General features: G+C 34.2%; 2 protein-coding genes across 4 annotated transcripts; one reads left to right on the forward strand and one right to left on the reverse strand.

Moving 5' to 3' along the window:
* Window positions 1-4,850: 4,850 nt before the first annotated feature.
* LOC105794672 (AP-1 complex subunit gamma-2) lies at window positions 4,851-15,556 on the forward strand. The gene is made up of 18 exons (XM_012623965.2): window positions 4,851-5,178; window positions 5,941-6,243; window positions 6,415-6,556; window positions 7,359-7,532; window positions 8,036-8,215; window positions 8,547-8,701; window positions 8,799-8,889; window positions 9,529-9,692; window positions 10,124-10,178; window positions 10,999-11,121; window positions 11,215-11,310; window positions 12,094-12,221; window positions 12,479-12,583; window positions 12,694-12,953; window positions 13,578-13,829; window positions 13,918-14,093; window positions 14,487-14,591; window positions 15,139-15,556. The coding sequence occupies exons 1-18, from the start codon at window positions 5,147-5,149 to the stop codon at window positions 15,232-15,234; spliced, it is 2,637 nt and encodes an 878-aa protein (XP_012479419.1). The 5' UTR covers window positions 4,851-5,146; the 3' UTR covers window positions 15,235-15,556.
* Window positions 15,557-16,039: 483 nt separating this feature from the next.
* Window positions 16,040-19,485, reverse strand: LOC105794673 (RING-H2 finger protein ATL47). Of its 3 annotated transcripts, none has more exons than XM_052628513.1 (2): window positions 17,899-19,484; window positions 16,040-16,575 (listed from the first exon to the last, which is right to left on the reverse strand). In XM_052628513.1, the coding sequence occupies exons 1-2, from the start codon at window positions 18,971-18,973 to the stop codon at window positions 16,511-16,513; spliced, it is 1,140 nt and encodes a 379-aa protein (XP_052484473.1). In that variant the 5' UTR covers window positions 18,974-19,484; the 3' UTR covers window positions 16,040-16,510. The 3 variants fall into 3 exon arrangements, with proteins under 3 accessions (XP_052484473.1, XP_052484474.1, XP_012479421.1); XM_052628514.1 differs by having other exon boundaries at window positions 16,040-16,586; XM_012623967.2 differs by lacking the exon at window positions 16,040-16,575 and having other exon boundaries at window positions 17,638-18,392; window positions 18,483-19,485.
* Window positions 19,486-20,909: the final 1,424 nt, after the last annotated feature.

Here is a 20,909-nt window from a genome sequence, read left to right on the forward strand (position 1 = left end):
GTTTTGTACATTAGGGGAAAATTGAATAAAATGTAAAATTTTTATGAAATTTCGATAGGAAAAGGAAGTATATTTGCCTTTTTATTTTAATGTATTTGATATGAAATTTAATATTGTGTATTTTTGAATTATTATTTGTAGCTAAAGATGACGCAGGATCGTCGAGAGAGAAAGAAAAGACGAGAGTTGACGACGAGTGATGCGAGCTATTGGTTTGTATTTCTATGATTCAGGATCAATTTAATTGTTGCATATTTGTGATATTTTGCATAATATGGAATTAAGGTGAGTTGCCAATGAATATTTGAATATATTTGCTGTAATTGTCATTGATTATCGAAATAGAGGGCTAAATTGAATAGAATATAAAATAACATAACTTGATGAATATATGATATTGGCACTGAATTGGGTTGAAATATGTTAAGTTATATGATGAAATGATGAATTGGTTGATGAATTGAAAATGATGAATTGTGAATTGAGCTATGTAATAAATTGGATAATTTGTTACCCTATTAACTGTTCATATAGAGTTAGATATAGTTGGCTTGGAATAGGATAGATTGAGTATGGGTTACTTCGTATATATGCTGATGAGCGTTGGGCGCATTTTCTTTTGGATGTTCCGATCAGTGTTGGGACAACTATTACTTCGGTTAAATGGACGAGCGTTGGGCGCAATCTATTTACTTCAAATTTTCCATAAGGCACTGGGTGCCAAATTGGTGTGTTGGTTGGAAATTGTGTATCCATTCAAGTTTGAGTCATGTTAATAGGGGTGTAAATTGTGAATTAGTTATATTATGCTAAAAAATGGTTAAATGATATGGAATTATTCTACTTGTACATATATGTGATAATTGATTAGCGATAGCACATGAAAGATCATGCGAATCAGTTAAACAAGCCTAAGGGCTAACCGCCACCAAACGTGCGAACGTTTTACTAGAAAATACCACACCAAAAATATATTAAGTTAAATAAGTGGTGTACGCAAGTATACGAGTCAAATTTTAATATAGATGTTTACAATGGAACACAAGGAAGTATTTCAAGGATCGTACCCAAAGGAGGGTGAATTAAATAAGAAATCTTAAAAATTATATTATGATAAAGAATAAAAGAGATAACAAGCGTAAACTAAATCAAAGGAATTAAATAAACAGAAAATAACCAAACAACTAAATCAGAATAACAAGTAGAAGATTAACTCGTTTCAGTGGTTGTAATTAACTTTAAAATTTCAGCTTAAATGAAATTAACTATTAATTAACTAGTATTACCTCTTCGCCTCTACTAATTAACTAATCAACAGGTACTCGCTTATCTCTTGACCTCACTTTCCACCTGGATAAATTATGATTTACTTGGCAAACTTATCTCCCGACCTCATTTAACCTAGATTACTTCTTAGAGTCATCAATCCTAGGGTTTAAGTAGACATAATTTAAAACTAGCTAATCCCTTATGGGAAACCCACATTCCTCCGTTAACTACTCCCACATCCACTCGTTAATCTCTTTAGAGACTTAGCCTCTCATGGATCTAGACACGATAACTCTTAGATTTAAATTAACATGTAAAAGAACACAAATAAATTAAATTAAGAGAAATGGTAAGAAATTGCTTAGTTGATTGAAGCGGATGTGCTCGGAGTTGCGAAATCTCTTGATAGTTAACTAATTTTGATGTTTGAAAAAGAATAATGAAAGAAAACTGCTGAATACTTTAATAGAAAAGACTTAGGTTCGGTTGAACCTAGTCGAAAAGAAAAAAATATGTCAAAATGGAAAATAAAATGAACTAAAACCTAAATCTGCTAACTATGGCTCCTAAAGGCTTGCTTACATATTAGCAATAACCTTTCTATTTATAGGGATGTTTAGAAACCTTAATTAGGTCTATTACAGGGCATAATCTCGAAAAATATTGATTGCATGAACGATTTTAGCCTTTTCGATTCTTGACTCCCACGTTCAGACCTGTGTCTCGACACAACACTATTATCTTTCACTTGGAGTTTCAATTTCATGTGTTGCGTCTCGGAAACTTGTCCTACCCTCGGCTGTCGTCCATAAGGCTGTTGGGCTGCTAAATACACATCCTGCACACTCAATTAAACATATAAAACTACCTAAGGCCTGAATTAGCCTAATAGGTTAACTAACATCAATTTTTGCGTAAAAATATTTATTTTGCACATAATTAAATCTAAATTACGAAAGCTGAAAATGCTATAATTAAACATAAAACTACAAAAAAAGCTCCTTAAGTGCCGAAATGTACTAAAACTACCATTACGTTTGGCGGTAGGTCAAGGGCCGATATGTATAAATGATGAATGAATGAATTCGGTTCGGAAATGAAATGTGTTATGATCAAATGTTGAACATTGAATAGATTTGTAGCTTTAATGACATTGATATGTTGGCATGATAAGTTCATTTAGCTTTGTTAATTTAACTAATATTTAGATAGTTCAAATGATGCATTGGTACTTTGGTAGCATATTTATATATATATACATATATGCTATTACATTGAATGATATTTAGCATGAGTTGTATATATACATTGGTTGACATTAGAATTCAAATTGATTGTATGCAAATGATTGTAACCTATGTTATATTTACTTGAATAATGGAAATACCATTGAGCATTATTGCTTAGCGTATGGTTTGTTTTTCCCCTATGTAGGTATAGGTATATCTAGAGGTCTCGAGTAGTAACTCCGGCATCCAGCCAAGTGTCCCTAACTCATCAATGTTTGTAAAGTCTTTTTGTTTGTTAAACATAATGTACTTAGGCTAAATCAGATTGTTGATATAATAGATAATTATGCTTATATTTGAAGCTTAAAATGGTAATGTAATAATGGCTAAATAGTTAATTTACATATTGTGAATATAATACCTTGATGAATTGTATGAAAGTTGGCATACTTATGGTTTATAAGGGAAATGCATATGCCAATTGTGTAAACGAATGTTGAATGGCACAAGTGTCGATGTTAGCAAATAGGTTTAAGAAATGTATATATATATATATATATATATATGATGAGATATGTTGAGAATGTATGCTGGAAATGGTATTAATGGTTTTGAAGATTGGTTTTGAGAATATTGAATTGTATTGATCAGTTAAATAGGTACCAAATTGGAGTTTGTTGTAAAACAGGGGTCATGTCGTGATGTCAGTCCTTTAATGTTGTGATGAGATCAAGTCAGTATGTTGCGTCGCGACAAAGAACCCTCAACACCGTGACATCAACCTGATATTTTAAAATTTTTATAATTTGGTCATAATTTGACCTCGGTTTTGCAATAAAGCTTCCATAAGCTCATATACGACCCAAAAATGAATGTATATAGTAACATATGTATGTATTGTTTGAAATTTAACCATTTATTGGTATAAAGAAAATGTAGTTTGATCGTAGTTGCTCCGACAATGAATGTGACACATTGTAGCTTGGACCCAACGATCGGGTTGGGTATCGGGGTGTTACATGGATGGCAACACATCATCATTAAATAAAATTGCTTTTATACAATCAAAATGCTTAATGGAAAGATCTCAACTTCTTTGGAAGTTTCAACATTTATCTCCAATATCCTCTTGATGGTTTCTTGTGTTTCAAATGTTCTTTTTAGCCGTGTGATTTGACCTAATAATCAAATAGCTGATTGGATTGCTAAGAAACAATATTTTATTCTTGTCGGATAAATTGGGTATTTTGTATTACAACTGAACTTATTTATTTGTTGTAATTCCTTTGTTTTCAATGAATTTTCATAGTTTGAACAACAACAAGAAGAAAAAAAACCCTTAAAAATATAACATTTGATACATGGACTTGACACTTTTTTTTTTTAAATTTGATACCTAAGGTTTTTTGGCCCAATTTGATACTTAAACGTGACTCTTTTTCTTAAGTGGTTACCTAGCTTTTTTGTCCCAATTCAGTACTTGAACTTAACACTTTTTCCTAATTTGGTATCTAAACTTGTAAAATGTTATACAAATTACCATAATGTTAGTTTTTCATGAGGGAACAAAAATAGCTAATGTATGATTGACATGTGATAGATGACAAGGAATTTAATGGTAAGAGTTATTACATTTATTTGGAGTTTCTTTTGTTGCATTAAACAATATGCTCAAAGTTTAGTTTTTATTGAGGTTGAGATTACTTTGATTGTTATTGGTAATAATGATTCAAAATGGATTACATGCTTAAAGCATGGCTTGATCTTTACAAAGCCCTTAATTCCATAAAAATATCATCACTATAAGAGGTAATTCATGTTACAAATTGTGCTTTGAATCGTTCTTCACAAATTAATACTTAAGAAGAAAATAAAAGTTTTAAAACCGAAAATAAAAGAAATTCATTAGGTTAAATGTAAAATTTAAAATAAAATAAAATAAACTAAAAGTAATTAAACATTTAAAATATAAAAATTCCATATCATTGATCACATATCGATCATACATTTTGAATATTATTGCTACTTCATAAAAAACATTGTTAATATATTGATGTAATTTTATATATCATTTGACAAGTTTAAGTACTAAATTAGATAAAAACAAGTTAAGTATGAAATAAGAAAAAAACTAAATTAAACAAAGAAAATTAGTTATCAAATTAAGAAAAAAATTGAAGTTGATACACCAAATTAAAAGAATAAACAGCGAAGCCTGCAGAGCCGTTACTAATTACTACAAACAAATCTCTCTAACTGCCCAATGAAATCCTGCCATGTCATGTCCAACCAATAAATAAGCCGAATATCCCCCTTGCAAATTTAACCCAATATTTACGACTGACTGGACTTACAAATGCCAATTTGACCGCTGTGCTCCCATTTTTCTCAAGTAGAAAAAGAGACTCCGTTTTCTCGGTCTCTCAGATCCAATTCTCCGTTTCTTCCTCTTTCTTAGATCTCCGAATTCCAGCATTTGGATCTTCAATTTCACATTCTTTAAGCTTGCGTAAAGAGAAAAAAAAAAAACAGTACGGTTTAATTCTGAATAGTGCTATTTTGGTGATCGATTTAATTGCAGCATTTGGTTTAGTTTCTATTCCATCTGTGTCGACCTCTCTACTAGAGTTTCCTACCTTAATACGATCATGAATCCTTTTTCTTCCGGTACTCGTCTAAGGTGAGCACCGATTCCTACTGTTACCCATTTCTTCTTTTATTTCTCCTTTTTCCTTTTAATTTGAAGATCAGATCAACAACTCATGAGTTTGTTTATTTGAGTGGACTGGAGTTGTGACTAAAATTTATAAGAGCTGTTTTTTTTTTTTTTTAATACCGTGATTAGAATTTCGGGAGTTCAGTTGTGGTTCGTGCAACTTAAAAGATGATTGCGTATGTATTTAGAGCTAAGTGTAATATGTTAGCCTGTTTGGGGTTTTTATAATTTGGTTCTTCCGATTATCTCTTGATTTCCTTTTTATTATCTCGAGTTAGTTGCAACTTGCAACTATTAATGAAATTGTAGAAATGTGTCATACCCATTTAATAATTGGTTTGAAAGTAGGTTGATCTTCTTTTTTTGAAATGTTGATAATATTAAATGATGCACTAAATAGCATTGTTGTTAGGAGGTACTATTACATAGATGACAACTAAATAGCATTGTTGTAAGGAGGTACTATTACATAGATGACAACTAAAACGTTGGCTGGTTTGGTCACGCAAGTTGTACTGTCTCTAGTTTTGCATTATATGTAGCATCGTTAAGGCATCCACAAAGGTGCGCATGCACCGTGCGACTTAGTGCCTCGAACCCTTTTAGGTGAGGTGCATGCCTGGTGCACCTAGACACACTTTTTGTAAAATGGCAGGCATAGAAAATGCACATGTAGTTTATATACATATTAATTGAAAATGGTTTAAACTTACTTCTCCAATGCAGGGACATGATACGGGCTATACGTGCATGCAAAACTGCAGCAGAAGAGCGTGCTGTTGTAAGGAAAGAGTGTGCTGCTATTCGTGCTTCAATTAATGAAGATGATCAAGATTATAGGCACCGTAACCTGGCAAAACTCATGTTCATTCAGATACTTGGATATCCCACTCATTTTGGCCAAATGGAGTGCTTGAAGTTGATTGCATCTGCTGGATTTCCAGAGAAGAGGATAGGATATCTTGGTCTTATGTTGCTTCTTGATGAAAGACAAGAAGTTCTCATGTTGGTCACAAACTCATTAAAGCAGTATCTTTTGCGTGGATTCTTCTCAAGCTTATTTTGTTCCCATTTCCTTTTCCCTTTAATCAGTTCTGTTCTGGGTTAATATTGTTGTGCCTGATAGGGTTGTATTACAAGTGTAAAAACAAGAAAATGGAGAGATTTGCTTTACTTGCAGGAACCTTAACTTATATGCAGAGATCTGAACCATTCAAACCAGTACATTGTAGGACTTGCTCTTTGTGCACTGGGTAATATTTGTTCAGCAGAAATGGCCCGTGATCTTGCACCTGAAGTAGAAAGATTGCTGCAGTTTCGAGATCCAAATATCAGGAAGAAAGTAAGTGTGTCCTATTCTTAACTCAAAGATATGTTCATCACATATAGATGTGAAGTAAAGAAGAAAATGGAGGCCACTGGACTCTAGACTTTTTGAATTTCTTATGCTTAATGCTGAGTATCCCCTCTTAAATGATAACTTCTCTGTCCTCTTCTGCAGGAGTAGGAAAGTTTTGGGTTATTCTGTTGAGCACTTCAAATATTTCTGTTTGTGCCCTTTATTCTTTGCAACAATGCGTTTGTAATTTTGTCAATTAAAAGGTTAAAAGTGTAAACTGATGATTAAGTACTGGAGACTGCATAACTGAGATGCCATCTGTATGATGTGATATTCGTTCAATGATATTCTGCACCATTCATATGGCAGCTACTTTTATCAAATCTGGATATTTTTTCTGCCTACATTTCTTAACCAGAAGAATTTGCAGCATACAATCATTCAAGGGAAAAATGCTAACGTATTGAAACTATTAAGTCTGATGTGTGACTCCAAGATAGCCAACTTCAGTTTTCTTGTTTGATGGGGAGGGAAAGACATCTAATGATCATTGCCAACCATTCTATGATGGCATTTTTCAATGTTCTGAATTGGTTCAACTGCAATATCACTTTTCTATTGGAGGATTGATTCAATTAAACAGGCCTCCCACTTCCACATCCCTCCCCTCCTGCCCGTGTGTGCAAAGTGGCTTTGGTTATGAATTCTCATAATGTGCATTTGTTGATAATTTTTAGGTTATATATACGTCAATTTCTTCAGTGATCTGCCTGCAATCTTTAAGAGCTCTTGACTCTTGTTGTAGGCAGCATTGTGCTCCATACGGATCATAAAGAAAGTTCCAGACCTGGCTGAAAACTTTATCAATTGTGCCGCTTCCCTACTTAAAGAAAAGCATCATGGGGTCCTGATAACAGGAGTTCAACTTTGTGCAGATCTATGTAAAGTCAGCTCAGAAGCCCTTGAATACTTTAGAAAGGTATACTGGTCTTGACCTTATGAGCACAACAGCTCATAGCTATAGCATCTGAAAGACACTCTATGGAGTTCATGAATTATTTGCTTTACTTGTCTGCTCCTATATAAAATTATAAATATTTAGTATCTGCTTTGGTATTTTTTGGAGCACCCAATGCGAGCAGAGCTGTCTACTTTACCACCAGTCCTTTTGTTCTGTTTCTGGAAGAAGAGTAGTTATGATAAAAAGGATTGAAAGGATCAAGCTTACTGGTGTTTTTTCTAAACAGTTGGTTATTATTTCCTTCAATTTATACTAAGATCTTCAGGCTCATTTTGCAATTTGTTTTCAATAGGATTTATGAACTTGTTAGACCTTTGGAGTTGAGCAAAAATAGGGCTCCTTTATCCTGTAAATATTGGTTTGAACCATATTTTTAATTTTTGAGGGAAGAAATTTTTCAAAAATGGATAATGCAGTCAGTTTTGTAATTTTGATAGTAGCTTATTTTATAATTATTGCAGAAGTGCACAGAAGGTTTGGTCAGAACTCTGAGGGATATAGTAAACAGCCCCTATTCACCTGAGTATGACATTTCTGGCATCACTGATCCTTACCTTCATATAAGATTACTTAAGCTTTTGCGGATATTGGGCCAGGGAGATGCTGATGCCAGTGATCGTATGACTGACATACTTGCCCAGGTCAGTTGTGATGTTTTTTCCGTGACCTATCATTTTTCTTAATATGTCCAAAGTCCTAAAAATGTTTTCTGGAAAATAAATCTGACATTCCACTCTATTATTGCTTCTGCTCATTAATAAATCTTAATGAAATTACTCGAAGTATGTTAGTTGACAAGATGGTATACGAGATTGGGTATTTTGGATATTGCTTCTAAAGCTGATTTCTGCCAGTGAAATTAGAAACTGAAAATGTTTTGGATAACTCCTTTCATGGTTTACGGTAATGTTTCATTGCTTAATGAGGTTAAGCTTTCTTTTATTTTACTTTTCTTGTATTTTCTTTCCTTAGGTCGCAACAAAAACCGAGTCAAATAAAAATGCAGGAAATGCTATTCTTTATGAATGTGTTGAAACCATCATGAGCATTGAAGATGATGGTGGCTTACGTGTGCTTGCTATAAATATCTTGGGGAAATTCTTGTCTAATCGTGACAATAATATCAGGTATTTTCTTTGAAATCTTATTTTGATTTTTTCATATCCCTTTCTACATATTTCTTGGTCTACTATATTGTGCAACTGAACCTCGCCTGTATTCCAGATATGTTGCATTAAACATGCTTATGAGGGCTACAACGTTGGATGCTCAAGCAGTGCAGAGGCACAGGGCAACAATTTTGGACTGCGTAAAGGTATCTGAAGATATTTAAATTTGTTTCTGATGATTCTCAATTGGCTTCTGATGGAAGTTCTTGCTCAAGCAGTACCCAAGGGGTTTGCTTTTGCTTTCCTTTTGTCTATCCAAAGTATCTGGTTCTGGTATTTATTTGTTCTTGGCTAACACCATACGGGAGGGAATTAAAAACTCTTTTATCACTTGCTAAAGCAGCGATAACAATTTCTCTCTTTTGGTATCACTTGATCTCTTATTTTTTCCCTTAAGGATAAAGACCCTGTTGTCGTCTCTCTCTCTCTTCTCCTTATTTTTTATTTAGGGAACCCTCTAGTTGTCTTACATGTGATGTGACTGTTATGATTTTTTGTGGTTGGTTGTTCTTCTTGCCTTTTGCTTGATAATTAGACAGATTCGTTGTGATTTTATTTTAGGAGATATAAGAATTCTCACAACCATCCCTTGGGCTTGGGTCAGGGTTAGGTTGGATGATGAACTGGGTAGATATCCTTGGTACTCTGAGCAATAAAAATAGTTTCCAGCATTTTTTTCATTGCTTTTGATGTGGAATCTGATCTGATTCTGAAGTGCCGTTGTCAAAAAGTGAGTTTTCTCACGTGCAACTGAAAAGTTTTTGATTTGACATTTCCTTGTCCAGGATTCAGATGCTTCAATTCGGAAAAGGGCACTTGAACTCTTGTACTTGCTGGTGAATGAAAACAATGTAAAGCCCTTGATAAAAGAGCTAATTGAATATTTGGAAGTAAGCGATCAAGAATTTAAGGGAGATCTTACTGCCAAGATTTGCTCCCTTGTTGAAAAGTATGTTATACTATTTGTTAGTTACATGAGAATTGCTACTTCAACGTGTCTTTTGTATTCTATATCTTCTGTAATTGTCATCTTTATGCTTTCTCTGCTCGCCTCAGTAATTTCATGTATGCATGTGTGCTTGTATGTCGCTGTATATGCTGTGTATACTCTTTTGTCCAACCTCAATTTTTAGGACCGTTTAAAATGATTGGTTATTTCTACTGGAGAAAGCAGTTATTGCACACAACCCATTTGATATAGTAAATTTTAATGAATTGCTTAGATTAATAGATGCTCCTTCTATCATTTCATAATATTGGATGGTATGTTCTTCTGGTATATCAGAGAATTTTTCTGTTGACCGAGGATATGCTGAAAGACTAATTTGGAATTACTTTGTAACATTCTGTTGTCAATTAACAATTATATTTATCCCTCAGGTTTTCCTTAGAGAAGATTTGGTACATTGATCAAATGCTCAAGGTTCTTTCTGAGGTATGTGTTGTCTTTCATAGAATCACCATATGATTGGAATAAAGATGTTTCATTTGTCATATTGCACTTAATTCATTGCTGTCCAAGTTTCTCTTTTGCTACTATATTGTTTATTCTTTGAGTCTCATCCATCTCAGTCTTTGCTCCTAGTAGGTGTTGCTGAACATTACGTTTTCTAAAAACTTCTTTATCACATTACCCATGTCATTTCAATCTTTGATTAATGATCATGCAATGTTTTGTGTGTGAGTACACGACATAATGTTGTAAGACTTCAAGCCACCACAGCCAGTAACTTGTTAAGGACTACTGTTGGATCCAGAAAAGTGGTCAATGGTTTTTGGACCTGAAGCATAATAGAAAAGCTAACACTTTCCTGAGACAAATTGGTATTTAGTCACTGTTTACTACATGAAGAAACCATATGAACGCAGCAATTTACCAAAAAGTGTGGAATTGAGGTGTTTAGTCAGTAATGGTTCATCTTACTGTGTACTATACTCGCACTTCGCCATGTGTCAATGTTTTTGCATTTTATTGGTGAGTTTCAATAAAAAAATAGGATAATGGCCACAAACATTCAAGCAACTAATCAAATGCTTGTTCTTTTACCTTTTCCTGGTGCATGAATCTCCTTGATCTGCTGGATGTGTACTCCTTTTTATATCACAAAATATTTAGTAGTGAAAAAGGGAGGTTAATTTTTTCCCATTTTTGGGTATAATGGCACTTTTTTTTTTCTTTATCTTCTTGGCTCTTTCAACGTTTCTATCAAGTTATTTTGTTCCAAGAGTACTAACATTTATCATTTGCTTAATAGGCTGGAAATTTTGTGAAAGATGAAGTCTGGCATGCCCTTATTTTTGTCATATCTAATGCTTCTGACCTCCATGGATATACAGTCAGGGCACTGTACAGAGCATTCCTAACATCAACAGAACAGGTATTCTTTGTTTTTCTCATGGTGGATTTTATATATCTAAATTTAATATGTTTATCTACTTAATTATCCAAATGCACATTGATATTTTATCAGGAAACTCTTGTTCGAGTGGCAGTTTGGTGTATTGGTGAATATGGTGATATGTTGGTGAATAATGTGGGGATGCTTGATATTGAAGACCCAATAACTGTAAGTGTATCCTTATTCATGAAATTGTTTACATGCTAGTCTTTAGTCATGTTGCACTTCTATATCTCAAGAAAAAAGGGGAAAACAGCCAGGCTGGGGGAAGCTTCTAATTGAAGAATGTTGATTAGGACCTTTTCTGCGAAGATTTTCATTACTTCGATGCTTATCCTGTGTGCTATCAAACTGAATTCAAGTAATTTGTTAACTGGTAGTAAAGAACATGCAACTATTTTCCCTTTCTTTTTTTTTTGGCTTTCATCAAATAGTGAATTTTCTAGGTTTTTCTTGTGGAATTTCAATTTTAGTGGTAATTTATAACAATCAAATAAATTTTAGCTAGCTAGTTATAAATCTATTTTACAGATTAATCAAAGTAATCTTGACCAAGTATGGCATTGATTTTGGGTTACGGGTAATGTGATTTTGCAGATGTAGAAATAGGCAAGGAATCATTCAATTCCCCTTTTGACAAGGCATTGTAAAGTACCTTCTAATTTTATTCAAAGCATCTTGTCTAGGTATTTTTATGTTTTTTCCTGTTGAAATATTTTGAGTTTGCTTTTAATCATATGTATTAATGGGTGTTAAGCAATGTAGTTCTTTGTCACTCTGGGTCTTTTCCTTGGAATCAAATAATTTCATTACAATTCTCAAACTAATTAGATTCTTAACATGATATATGCTGAGCTGAAAGTTCTCCATGTCTGGATCCTTTTCTCTTTTCAGTGTCTGCACTAATGAATGCTTTTCGAAAGTTTTCAGTTAAATTTATTTCCTAAGCAGGTAACAGAGTGTGATGCTGTGGATGCCGTAGAGGTTGCTATTAAGCGTCATACTTCAGATCTCACTACTAAAGCAATGGCCCTGATTGCTCTGTTAAAGCTCTCTTCTCGTTTTCCTTCTTATTCAGAGTATGTTGATGCTTGCCAACCTGCATATTATCGTTTATCTCCCTCATCTTCGCACAATTATATGTTTCTACCTGCTTCTTACCTCGTCCTATGGGTTAAAAAGAACCTTTTATATGCATTATCTCAGTTGAATTTATTTCTTGGCAAATTAGTTTGACGCCTAATTATTGTGGAGTTCCTTTGAAGTAATTGAAAATTTTCTTATTTGTTTATATGACATGAAAAAGATAATAAATTTTCATGGATTGCTATCTCAGGAGGATTAAGGGTATAATTGTCCAAAATAAAGGAAACCTTGTGCTTGAGCTGCAGCAGCGATCTATAGAATTTAATCGTATTCTTCAGAAGCATCAAAAGATTAGGTATATGATTAAAAAGTTGTGTTGTATTTTTACCTCATTACTTTCGTTAGAGGGTTTCCTGCATCATAGCATAGTTGTGAATTACAAAGCTGATGAATGAATTTGTACAGATCTGCATTGGTTGAAAGGATGCCAGTTTTGGACGAGGCAACTTTCAGTGGAAGGAGGGCTGGCTCCTTGCCAACAGCTATTTCAACCTCTTCTGGAGCACCCTCTAATCTTCCAAATGGAATTGCTAAACCCGCTACAGCTCCTATTCCAGATTTACTTGACCTGAGTTCAGACGATGTCCCTGCACCTAGCTCTTCTGGTGGTGATTTTCCACAGGATCTTCTCGGTGTTGATTTGTCACCAACTCTTGCACCATCAGGTTAGTTGGTGTTGATTTGAGGAGTGAAATTAGTTTTTCAAGCATGCACTTTTGAAATACCTTGATATTCCACCTTAGTTTTTTTGGCAGTGTGATGCTAACAGTAGCATTTTCACAGTAATAAGTCAGTTGAATCCAAATGTTTATTTTATCTCTTTAATTTATCTTTACTTGTTCAGAGTTAATTATTTCTATTTGACAATAACCATAGTGGACAATAGTTCAGGCAAACACCTGTTGATTGAAATTAGTGGTTTCTAAACATTTGGATTCAAACCAACTTCTTGAGTTGTTCGATAGAAGTACATGATAGTCGCTTTTAAATTTGATTTCTTTAATCATAAGTATAAATCTAGATTGGTTTGCAAGTATAATGGGTGTGATGATATGGTTATGTTGCATAGTCAATTAATTTGGCAGTTTCTAGAGTGTAACAATGTTAAAGAAAAATAAGTATCTCCTAGTCATTGCTTTTACTGCCTTCCTTCTCCAATAGCGAACTCTGTATGGCATAGGCATAAAAATGTTATAATGTTTCATTCATGATTAAAAGTGTACTATTTTCAGTTTCTAATCTCTTCTTTCCTGTAGTTGAAAACGTTTGATTTATTTTTGAATTGTTAGGCGCTGGTAAGCCTCCAAAAGCTAGTACAGATGTTTTGTTGGATCTTTTGTCAATCGGAACGTCGCTTCCTGTGCAAACCGGCTCGTCTGCATCTGACATATTATCCTCCAGTCAAGATGACAAAGCCCCATTTGCAAATTTTAATGGGCTTGCATCACTTTCCTCACTTTCTGCAAATGCCACTTCTCCCGTAAACGCTGCTCCAATGATGGATTTATTGGATGGGCATGGCCCTGGTCCTCAAAAGCCCGGTAAGTTTTAATAGGTTTCGGGATCTGTTCGGCTGATTTGGTAGCCTTTTAGTTGCCAAAGGTGTTATAGTCTTCTTTTCTGTGGCAGAGGAAAATGGTCAAGCTTATCCATCTTTAGTTGCATACGAGAGCAGCTCCTTAAGAGTGATGTTCAACTTTTCAAAGCAACCAGGGAGCCCTCAAACAACGTTGATCCAGGCTACTTTTACAAATTTGTCATCTAATGTTTACAATGATTTTCTTTTCCAGGCAGCAGTTCCAAAGGTAACTCAAGATGTTTGCTTACCGAGTTTGCTTTTACACTCTATACTTCTAGTAAAAAAATAATTGGGTTTCAGTGCAATCTGTTAGAGGTATAATTTGCATTCTTTTATTGTTCGCTCCTGCTGCTTTTTATTTATCATAGGTTCATGTGAAAATAAAAAAAGACTTTTCAGTTTGTGAACTAAAGCCTGTCCTCACTAATAGTTCTTTATTTTCTGGGGATACTTGAACTTTTTTAACTGCGTTTGGCGGGTTCCTAAAATCTAGGCTTCACTATTTTCACAAAATATATGAAGCTGCTATGTTTACTAAAAATAACCATTGAATTTCTATTTATTACATTGGGTTTTGCATGCTTCTCCTTTTAATATGTACTTTGCTGCTTTTATGCAGTTTCTTCAGTTGCACTTAGATCCAGCTAGCAGCAACACTTTGCCTGCAAGCGGTGATGGATCCATCACACAAAATTTGAAGGTCACTAATAGCCAACATGGGAAGGTATGTTTACTGAGTCTTCTTAATGTTTATATTATGGATTCTGAATCTGAGATCTTAGCAAGAGAAAGCTTTAGTATACTATCTAATATATCTAGTTGTTCTAGTTAATTAAAGTTGCTCTAGGGAACTGATATGTTGCTCTCTGATCTAAACTTCCATACTGAGGCAGCCATCCTTCACTTAAAGATTTTTGGGTTGCTATTCTTCCATTTTATAATTTAAAGTATTCTTGAACTTCTAAGTAGCAGCTGCAGATTTTGTTTCCTGCATCATGGTAAATGATGCTTGCATGTAGTAGTTCCATTATAGCAAAGAATTTAAATGCATGTGCAATTTATTTTTTGCGTCTTTATGGAGGAGTCAGGCGGTTTTTAGGCTTTGGGTGACAATTTATTTCCATGGATTTTAGGTTTTCTGTAACCTCTTAACAGTTAATTTACCCTTGGCCTTGCTACCTGTGTTTGGAAAGAAATTCTTAGTGTGGTATGCAACCATTTTGCTTATTTATTTTTAGGTTAAATCAGTCATTTATGTATTTTATTTCCAGAAATCGTTGGTCATGCGCGTAAGGATAGCGTACAAGACGAACAACAAAGATGTTTTGGAAGAAAGACAAATAAACAATTTCCCCCAAAATTTGTGAGGTTGGTTCATCCACGGATATGTGCACCATATAGTCATGTTTTTCCTTTTCTTTTGTATCTTGTTTTACCTCTGAGAAGCTTCATCCCACCATTTGTAGTATGCTAGTGCAATAATTTGTTAACAAATTCTCTCAGTTTTAGGTGATCTTATGTACATTACTTTAAACCCCTTTCGGTGCGGAATTGTGGGGAATAGAATTTTTGGCTTAAAATACACAAGAAACTGAAATGTGTTATATTTGGAATTACAAGGTGAAAGTATGCTGTTCCTGCAATTTGAGCACGGAATTATTTATGGAACTCATTCTTACCTTGTTATTATCCGAGGGGACATTATCTTTACTCCAATTTCGTAGTGCTAAATTTTGGTTTTGTGCCTTTTATATCTGTTTCATTAGGTTTTAATCTTAATTGCTAATACGATGTTTCTCATTCCATTCTTAGAGCTTGGTTATCAAACTCTAAAAAGAGGAAATCTGGAATTTAATCTTTGATTCTTGTAATTACCTTCAAAGTAGAGTGCAATATATTTGATTTCAGATTATAGTATGTGCAATTTTTACTAATTGCAACTTGGACTTCCTCTTGAGAAAAGGGAATATAGGAAAGCTATTGTGTATTGCCCATATATAAATATATAAACTTTCTTATGTAAATATCAAAGTATTCCTAATTAGTTATATAACATGGCAGCTCTCGAGCTGGCAAAAGTTTTTTGTTTTGAATTACTTGACTTCATATTAATTTTCCTAGAGTTTTGTGATTTTTTCTCGATTTCAAATGAATACTAGTACAAATAAAAAATGGGACAGAGGTGTTTTATTATAAATATAAAATTTATTAGGGAGAGAAGAATGCAATGAGCATTTCAAAATGTAAAACCCCAATGCAATATTGTTATTTTTAAATGCACATGGGATGCCTTTTATCTCCCCAAAGCATGTGCCAGATGCTGCTACTCTTTAAGATCGCTACCTAGAGCTTCAAGTCTCAAATGGGGTTGGCTCACCAGATGGTTAAAATAATAAGTGTAAATTGAAATGAGGGTGAGCAGAGTGGTTAAAAATGTGACAGAAGAGACCTTGGATTCTTCTATCAATATCTCAATAATGCATGCTGTCGGTTTGTCTTTGTAACTGTATCTTTGAGCATGTAAAAAGATTGATTTGGATTGCTATGTACTTTTGACTTACGTGCTTCTCTCTCATGTAGTTGGTACTACTATGATCACTTAGCTTACCAAATCCCCCGTCATGCCTGCCACTCTAGCATTGCTCATGCCATCACTTTTGTTTTGACTTTGGGCTCAATCAAATAGCTGTCACCTTTGGCTCCAGCTCCTGCACTTCATCTAGGATAAATTTAGATGAATGATTAGGTGTGGTATGATGTGTTTAATTTACTTTTTGTTTCACGCTACAGTATCGCTACAATATTTAATCTCATCACTACCGTTATTTTTACACTAACCGTAGGTAAACACACCGCCAATCTAAACTCACCTCTATTCTAAGTCAATTCTCGCTTGCCTATCTAATAATGTTTGTGATGAACAAGACAACATTCAGGGACTCCAGCAGTTTTGTCCTCTCTCATTATATCACTATTGTGCCTATACAGTTTCGTCTTCTCTAATCATATCATATGAAGGGTGAAAAGGAAAATAAGTGCTAGATAAAATTTCCCCTCTTTTAAAATCCCACCGGATTCAACGTCAAAATAATCAAAACCCAATCCGAATACCAAAATGTTACAAAAAAAAAAAAGAAAAAAGAATCCATGCTTTTTAACCTTTACTGTAAAGGTATGAGGGAGGAGTAAAAAACAATTTCAAGTTTCAAGAAAGGTTCAACCCAACCCTGTGCTATCAGTTCATCAACATGTGGTGTGGGTTAAATGAAGTTTCTACTCTTAATGAAATTTAATAATGGGGTAAGCTTGGGATCTGAACTTAAATTAGAGTGAGATAAAACACTGTTAAAGACCCCACCATCCACTGACTTATGTCTGATGTCAACTTTTCATATAATGGTTACACTCACTAGAGTCCTTCAAACCACTTTTTTGGGATCCCACCGTCCTCATCATTCATACCAAGCAAAAAAGGTTCTTCTTAAAACTTCAATTTAATGGACTTCATCATTTATCGTAAATAAATAAAAATTAAAAAGCCTCTCATAGAAAGAGCACCAGATTATTTGACCTCATATTCTTTTCTTTCTGTATTATTCTCTTCTGGTATACAGTGCTGGCAGAGGGAGAAGAAAAAGGCATCACTTTATCAACAATTGAATGTGTGCATTTCACAGGACGAAAGCAAATGTTTTTAATATTAGGCACCACATGGAATTTTACCTCAAAGACGGAGTAAATTCCCATTTGCCATAAAGTAAGAACATAAAGAAGCATAAATCACAGAAGTTGCATTGCACTTGCAGTTGCACTATTAAAGAATCAAATTTCTTTGAAAGAAAAGCGAAAGTAAAAGCTAAAAGCTAAAAGGAAAGGGCTTTAAATAAAAAGATTCGTTGAATATATATTACTATGGTGAAGTACAAAGGAACAGTAACTACCTTAGGTAACCTGAGCTCTACTATCAGTCCATGGCAAACCAACAGTAACTGAGGAAGAGCCTATTGTATCTGAAGTTCTTAGGAATTTACCTTTCTTAGACGATTGCCAGATCTTGGATACAGAAAAGCTTTCACCTTTACTTGTCAAGTTAATCCTTTTTCCCTTAACATCACCATCATTTGATGAATTCCCAGTTTGTCCAATTCTTCCCTTCACAAACTTCATACTAGCAGTACCATTGCCACCTCTAGAAGGGCAAAGAGCTACTTGCAACTCATCAGCAACCACATATTGGAATGACCCCATTGAGTAACATCTCCTTGCATCCAAATTACTGCTACTGGTCTCCCCTTCTCTTAATACACCTTCTCCACCTCCTACTTCCCCTCCACTTCCATCATTTGAACTTCTAAATTTGCCTAGTCTCACAGAAAACACCCTCTTTCCAATGTCACTCTCTGAAGGTTTTGGGCCAAGAGACACCCCACTTCCTCCATTGCTTGATAACATGTTTTCTTCCCTTGGATATTCCAAATCAAAAGCTGGGTTTTCAATTGGAAGCCCAGGTGTGAAAAGGGTCCCTCTACAAAGAGGGCAAGTAGAGTTAGACATCAACCATGTGTCTATACAGCCTATATGGAAAGCATGACTACACATAGGAAGCAATCTCAACTTATCTTGTTCCAAGAATTCACAAAGACAAACCGCACAATCAAATGGCTCTTTCAACCCCATTATTTCCTTATATAGAAACACAGGTAGAGCATCTATGAAAGCTTGATCCAGACCCGAATCATGAAGATGGAAGAGTTGTTGCAACTGCCTTTGGAAAGCATCAGACCCTGACATTTCTGGGTATCTGTTGGATTCTGATACAGATGAGGGAGACCTATGCTTCATAAGAAATCTGACAAGCAAGTGAAGAAGGCCAGATATGAAAAATATAACAGCCAGAATAACAATGATGAACAAAACAGCAGGGCTTATTTTACTAGCTGAAGATGATGACGAAAGGGAGTTTGGCTGCTTTTGGTTATCATTACTGTAGGAGAATGGAGGAGAGGAGAAAGAAGAAGAAGAAGAATACGGAGAAGAAAGTAGAGAGTGAGGATGGTAACTCAAACCACCATCTTTTAGCTTGATTTGAGATTGTATCCAAGACATTTTAGGAAATGGGCATGCTAGAAGCACCTGTTTCTTCAACTTTCTTGAACCAAAACTAACTACAGTCACCTATATGGAACCCAGGAAACTAAAATGAACAAGCAATGGGCACATTATTTCTTGCACCTACAACATAACCCCAGCTCAGTTCACCCAATTAGGTTTGGCAAAAATCTAATCTTAGACTAAAGATTTACAAGTAAGAGGATTGCTTAGGTAGAAGACTTGGTAATAATGAAAAAAAAAGGGAACTAGCTCGTAATTGGTGTAACAAGAACAAGAACAACAACAGGTACTCTTCTAAGTTTGTAACACTTGTAACCGAGTCAAGGTTTTAGTTGACCTACCTCAGGAATTAGAAACTCTGGCATTACGGAACCCCATATTTAATAAGTTGATCCGATGATTGTTGCAGTGAACACCATTTTAGTCCTGTTGGAGTTTCCAATTCCCTTTACATTTGCTATGTTATAGAGAAGGATGGAGCGAAGGTGCGGCAGGTAAGCTTCTAAAAAAGTGAAAGGATTAGAGGACAAAAGTATCAAGGGCCGTTTTGTCATTTAGTCTGATTTGGGATTTTTGTTTTTTCCTTTTCTTTAAGATATTTTAATCACCCTTTAATCTCTGAATATTACGTAATTAAGCTCTCTTGAATCCGCAATTTTGAAAAATCATTTAACAATATTGGTATTAGTGATGACAAGAAAATGTTTTTACTTGCACTGATCCATAGATCCCTCGGGGATAGAGATCCATGCGCCTTGGCTCCTACTCTATTTTTTTTATTTCCTTTTGTGCAAATTACACTTAAAATTATTAAATTATTAAAAAGTTTATTTTTTATTCACTCAATTTAAAAAAGTTACAAAATGTCACTAAATTATTTAAAAGTTTTTGTTTAAGTCACTAGATTATTAAATTGTTGATGTATGTCATTCTTTGTTCATATCTTCTATACCAATCAAAAGCTCTTTTTTCACATCTCTTTTATAGTTCAAATTTTTTTATGAAATAGCTTTGAACGACATGAACTTGCGAACCAAAATTCAAATAACTTTCTTTTTCGATCTTCGACATTAATCGTTAGATCAACTTAAAACTAAATTAGATTCTCCTACTCATTTATGAGGACTGATTCACCATACTGATCGTCAATTGGAACTCACTAGTTGGACTTTTTTTTATATAAAAAACTTAAAATCCAGTGAGTAAATAAAAACATTTGAATAGTTCAATGACCATTTTGTAACTTTTTTTGAAGTTGAGTGATCAAAATATAAACTTACTAATAATTTAGTGACCTTGTGTGTAGTTTACCTTTAAAATTAATATAAGATTTTTACATAAATTTTACTTTTGGCCCCAACAATTTATAATTTTATCTCAACTATTCTAATAAAAGATTCTTGTCTTAATATTGATCCAACTTTTATACCTTCCATGTTGACCTTGATATGGCTCAATTATATTTAAAAATTTAAAATTCAAAACTGACCTCCAAAAAAAAAAATTACTCGGTTTCAACTCGTTCCACCTAAAGATATTTAATAATTCTTGTTGAGACAAGGAGTGTTGCAATGTGTAACACCTTAGTTTTGGCGGGTTTAAAGTTTTGGCGCATAGCAATAAAAAGTTTTTTTGGCGTATACGTGTGGATGTATAGTAACCGCCACAAGAGTATGTAAGAATTTGATTTCCTGATCTTCTGCAATATATTAAGAAGAAGTCTGTGTTAAGTGGTTAAGAGTATGTAACAGCCAACTCGATGAGGTCCTAGTATTCAATTATTTTTTAATGAGATAACAGCCTGATGGAGAGATGATTTTGAAAGGAGTGCTTGCCAAAGGCGTAGAATGCCTTGTTATTAGAGTAACAATGCTAGTTGTATTATGAGTATAGTAATTAGGACCCCTCTGGTTAGGGTAACCAGGTATTG

Source organism: Gossypium raimondii, chromosome 3, assembly GCF_025698545.1.
Source record: "Gossypium raimondii isolate GPD5lz chromosome 3, ASM2569854v1, whole genome shotgun sequence".
Classification (NCBI taxonomy): domain Eukaryota; kingdom Viridiplantae; phylum Streptophyta; class Magnoliopsida; order Malvales; family Malvaceae; genus Gossypium; species Gossypium raimondii.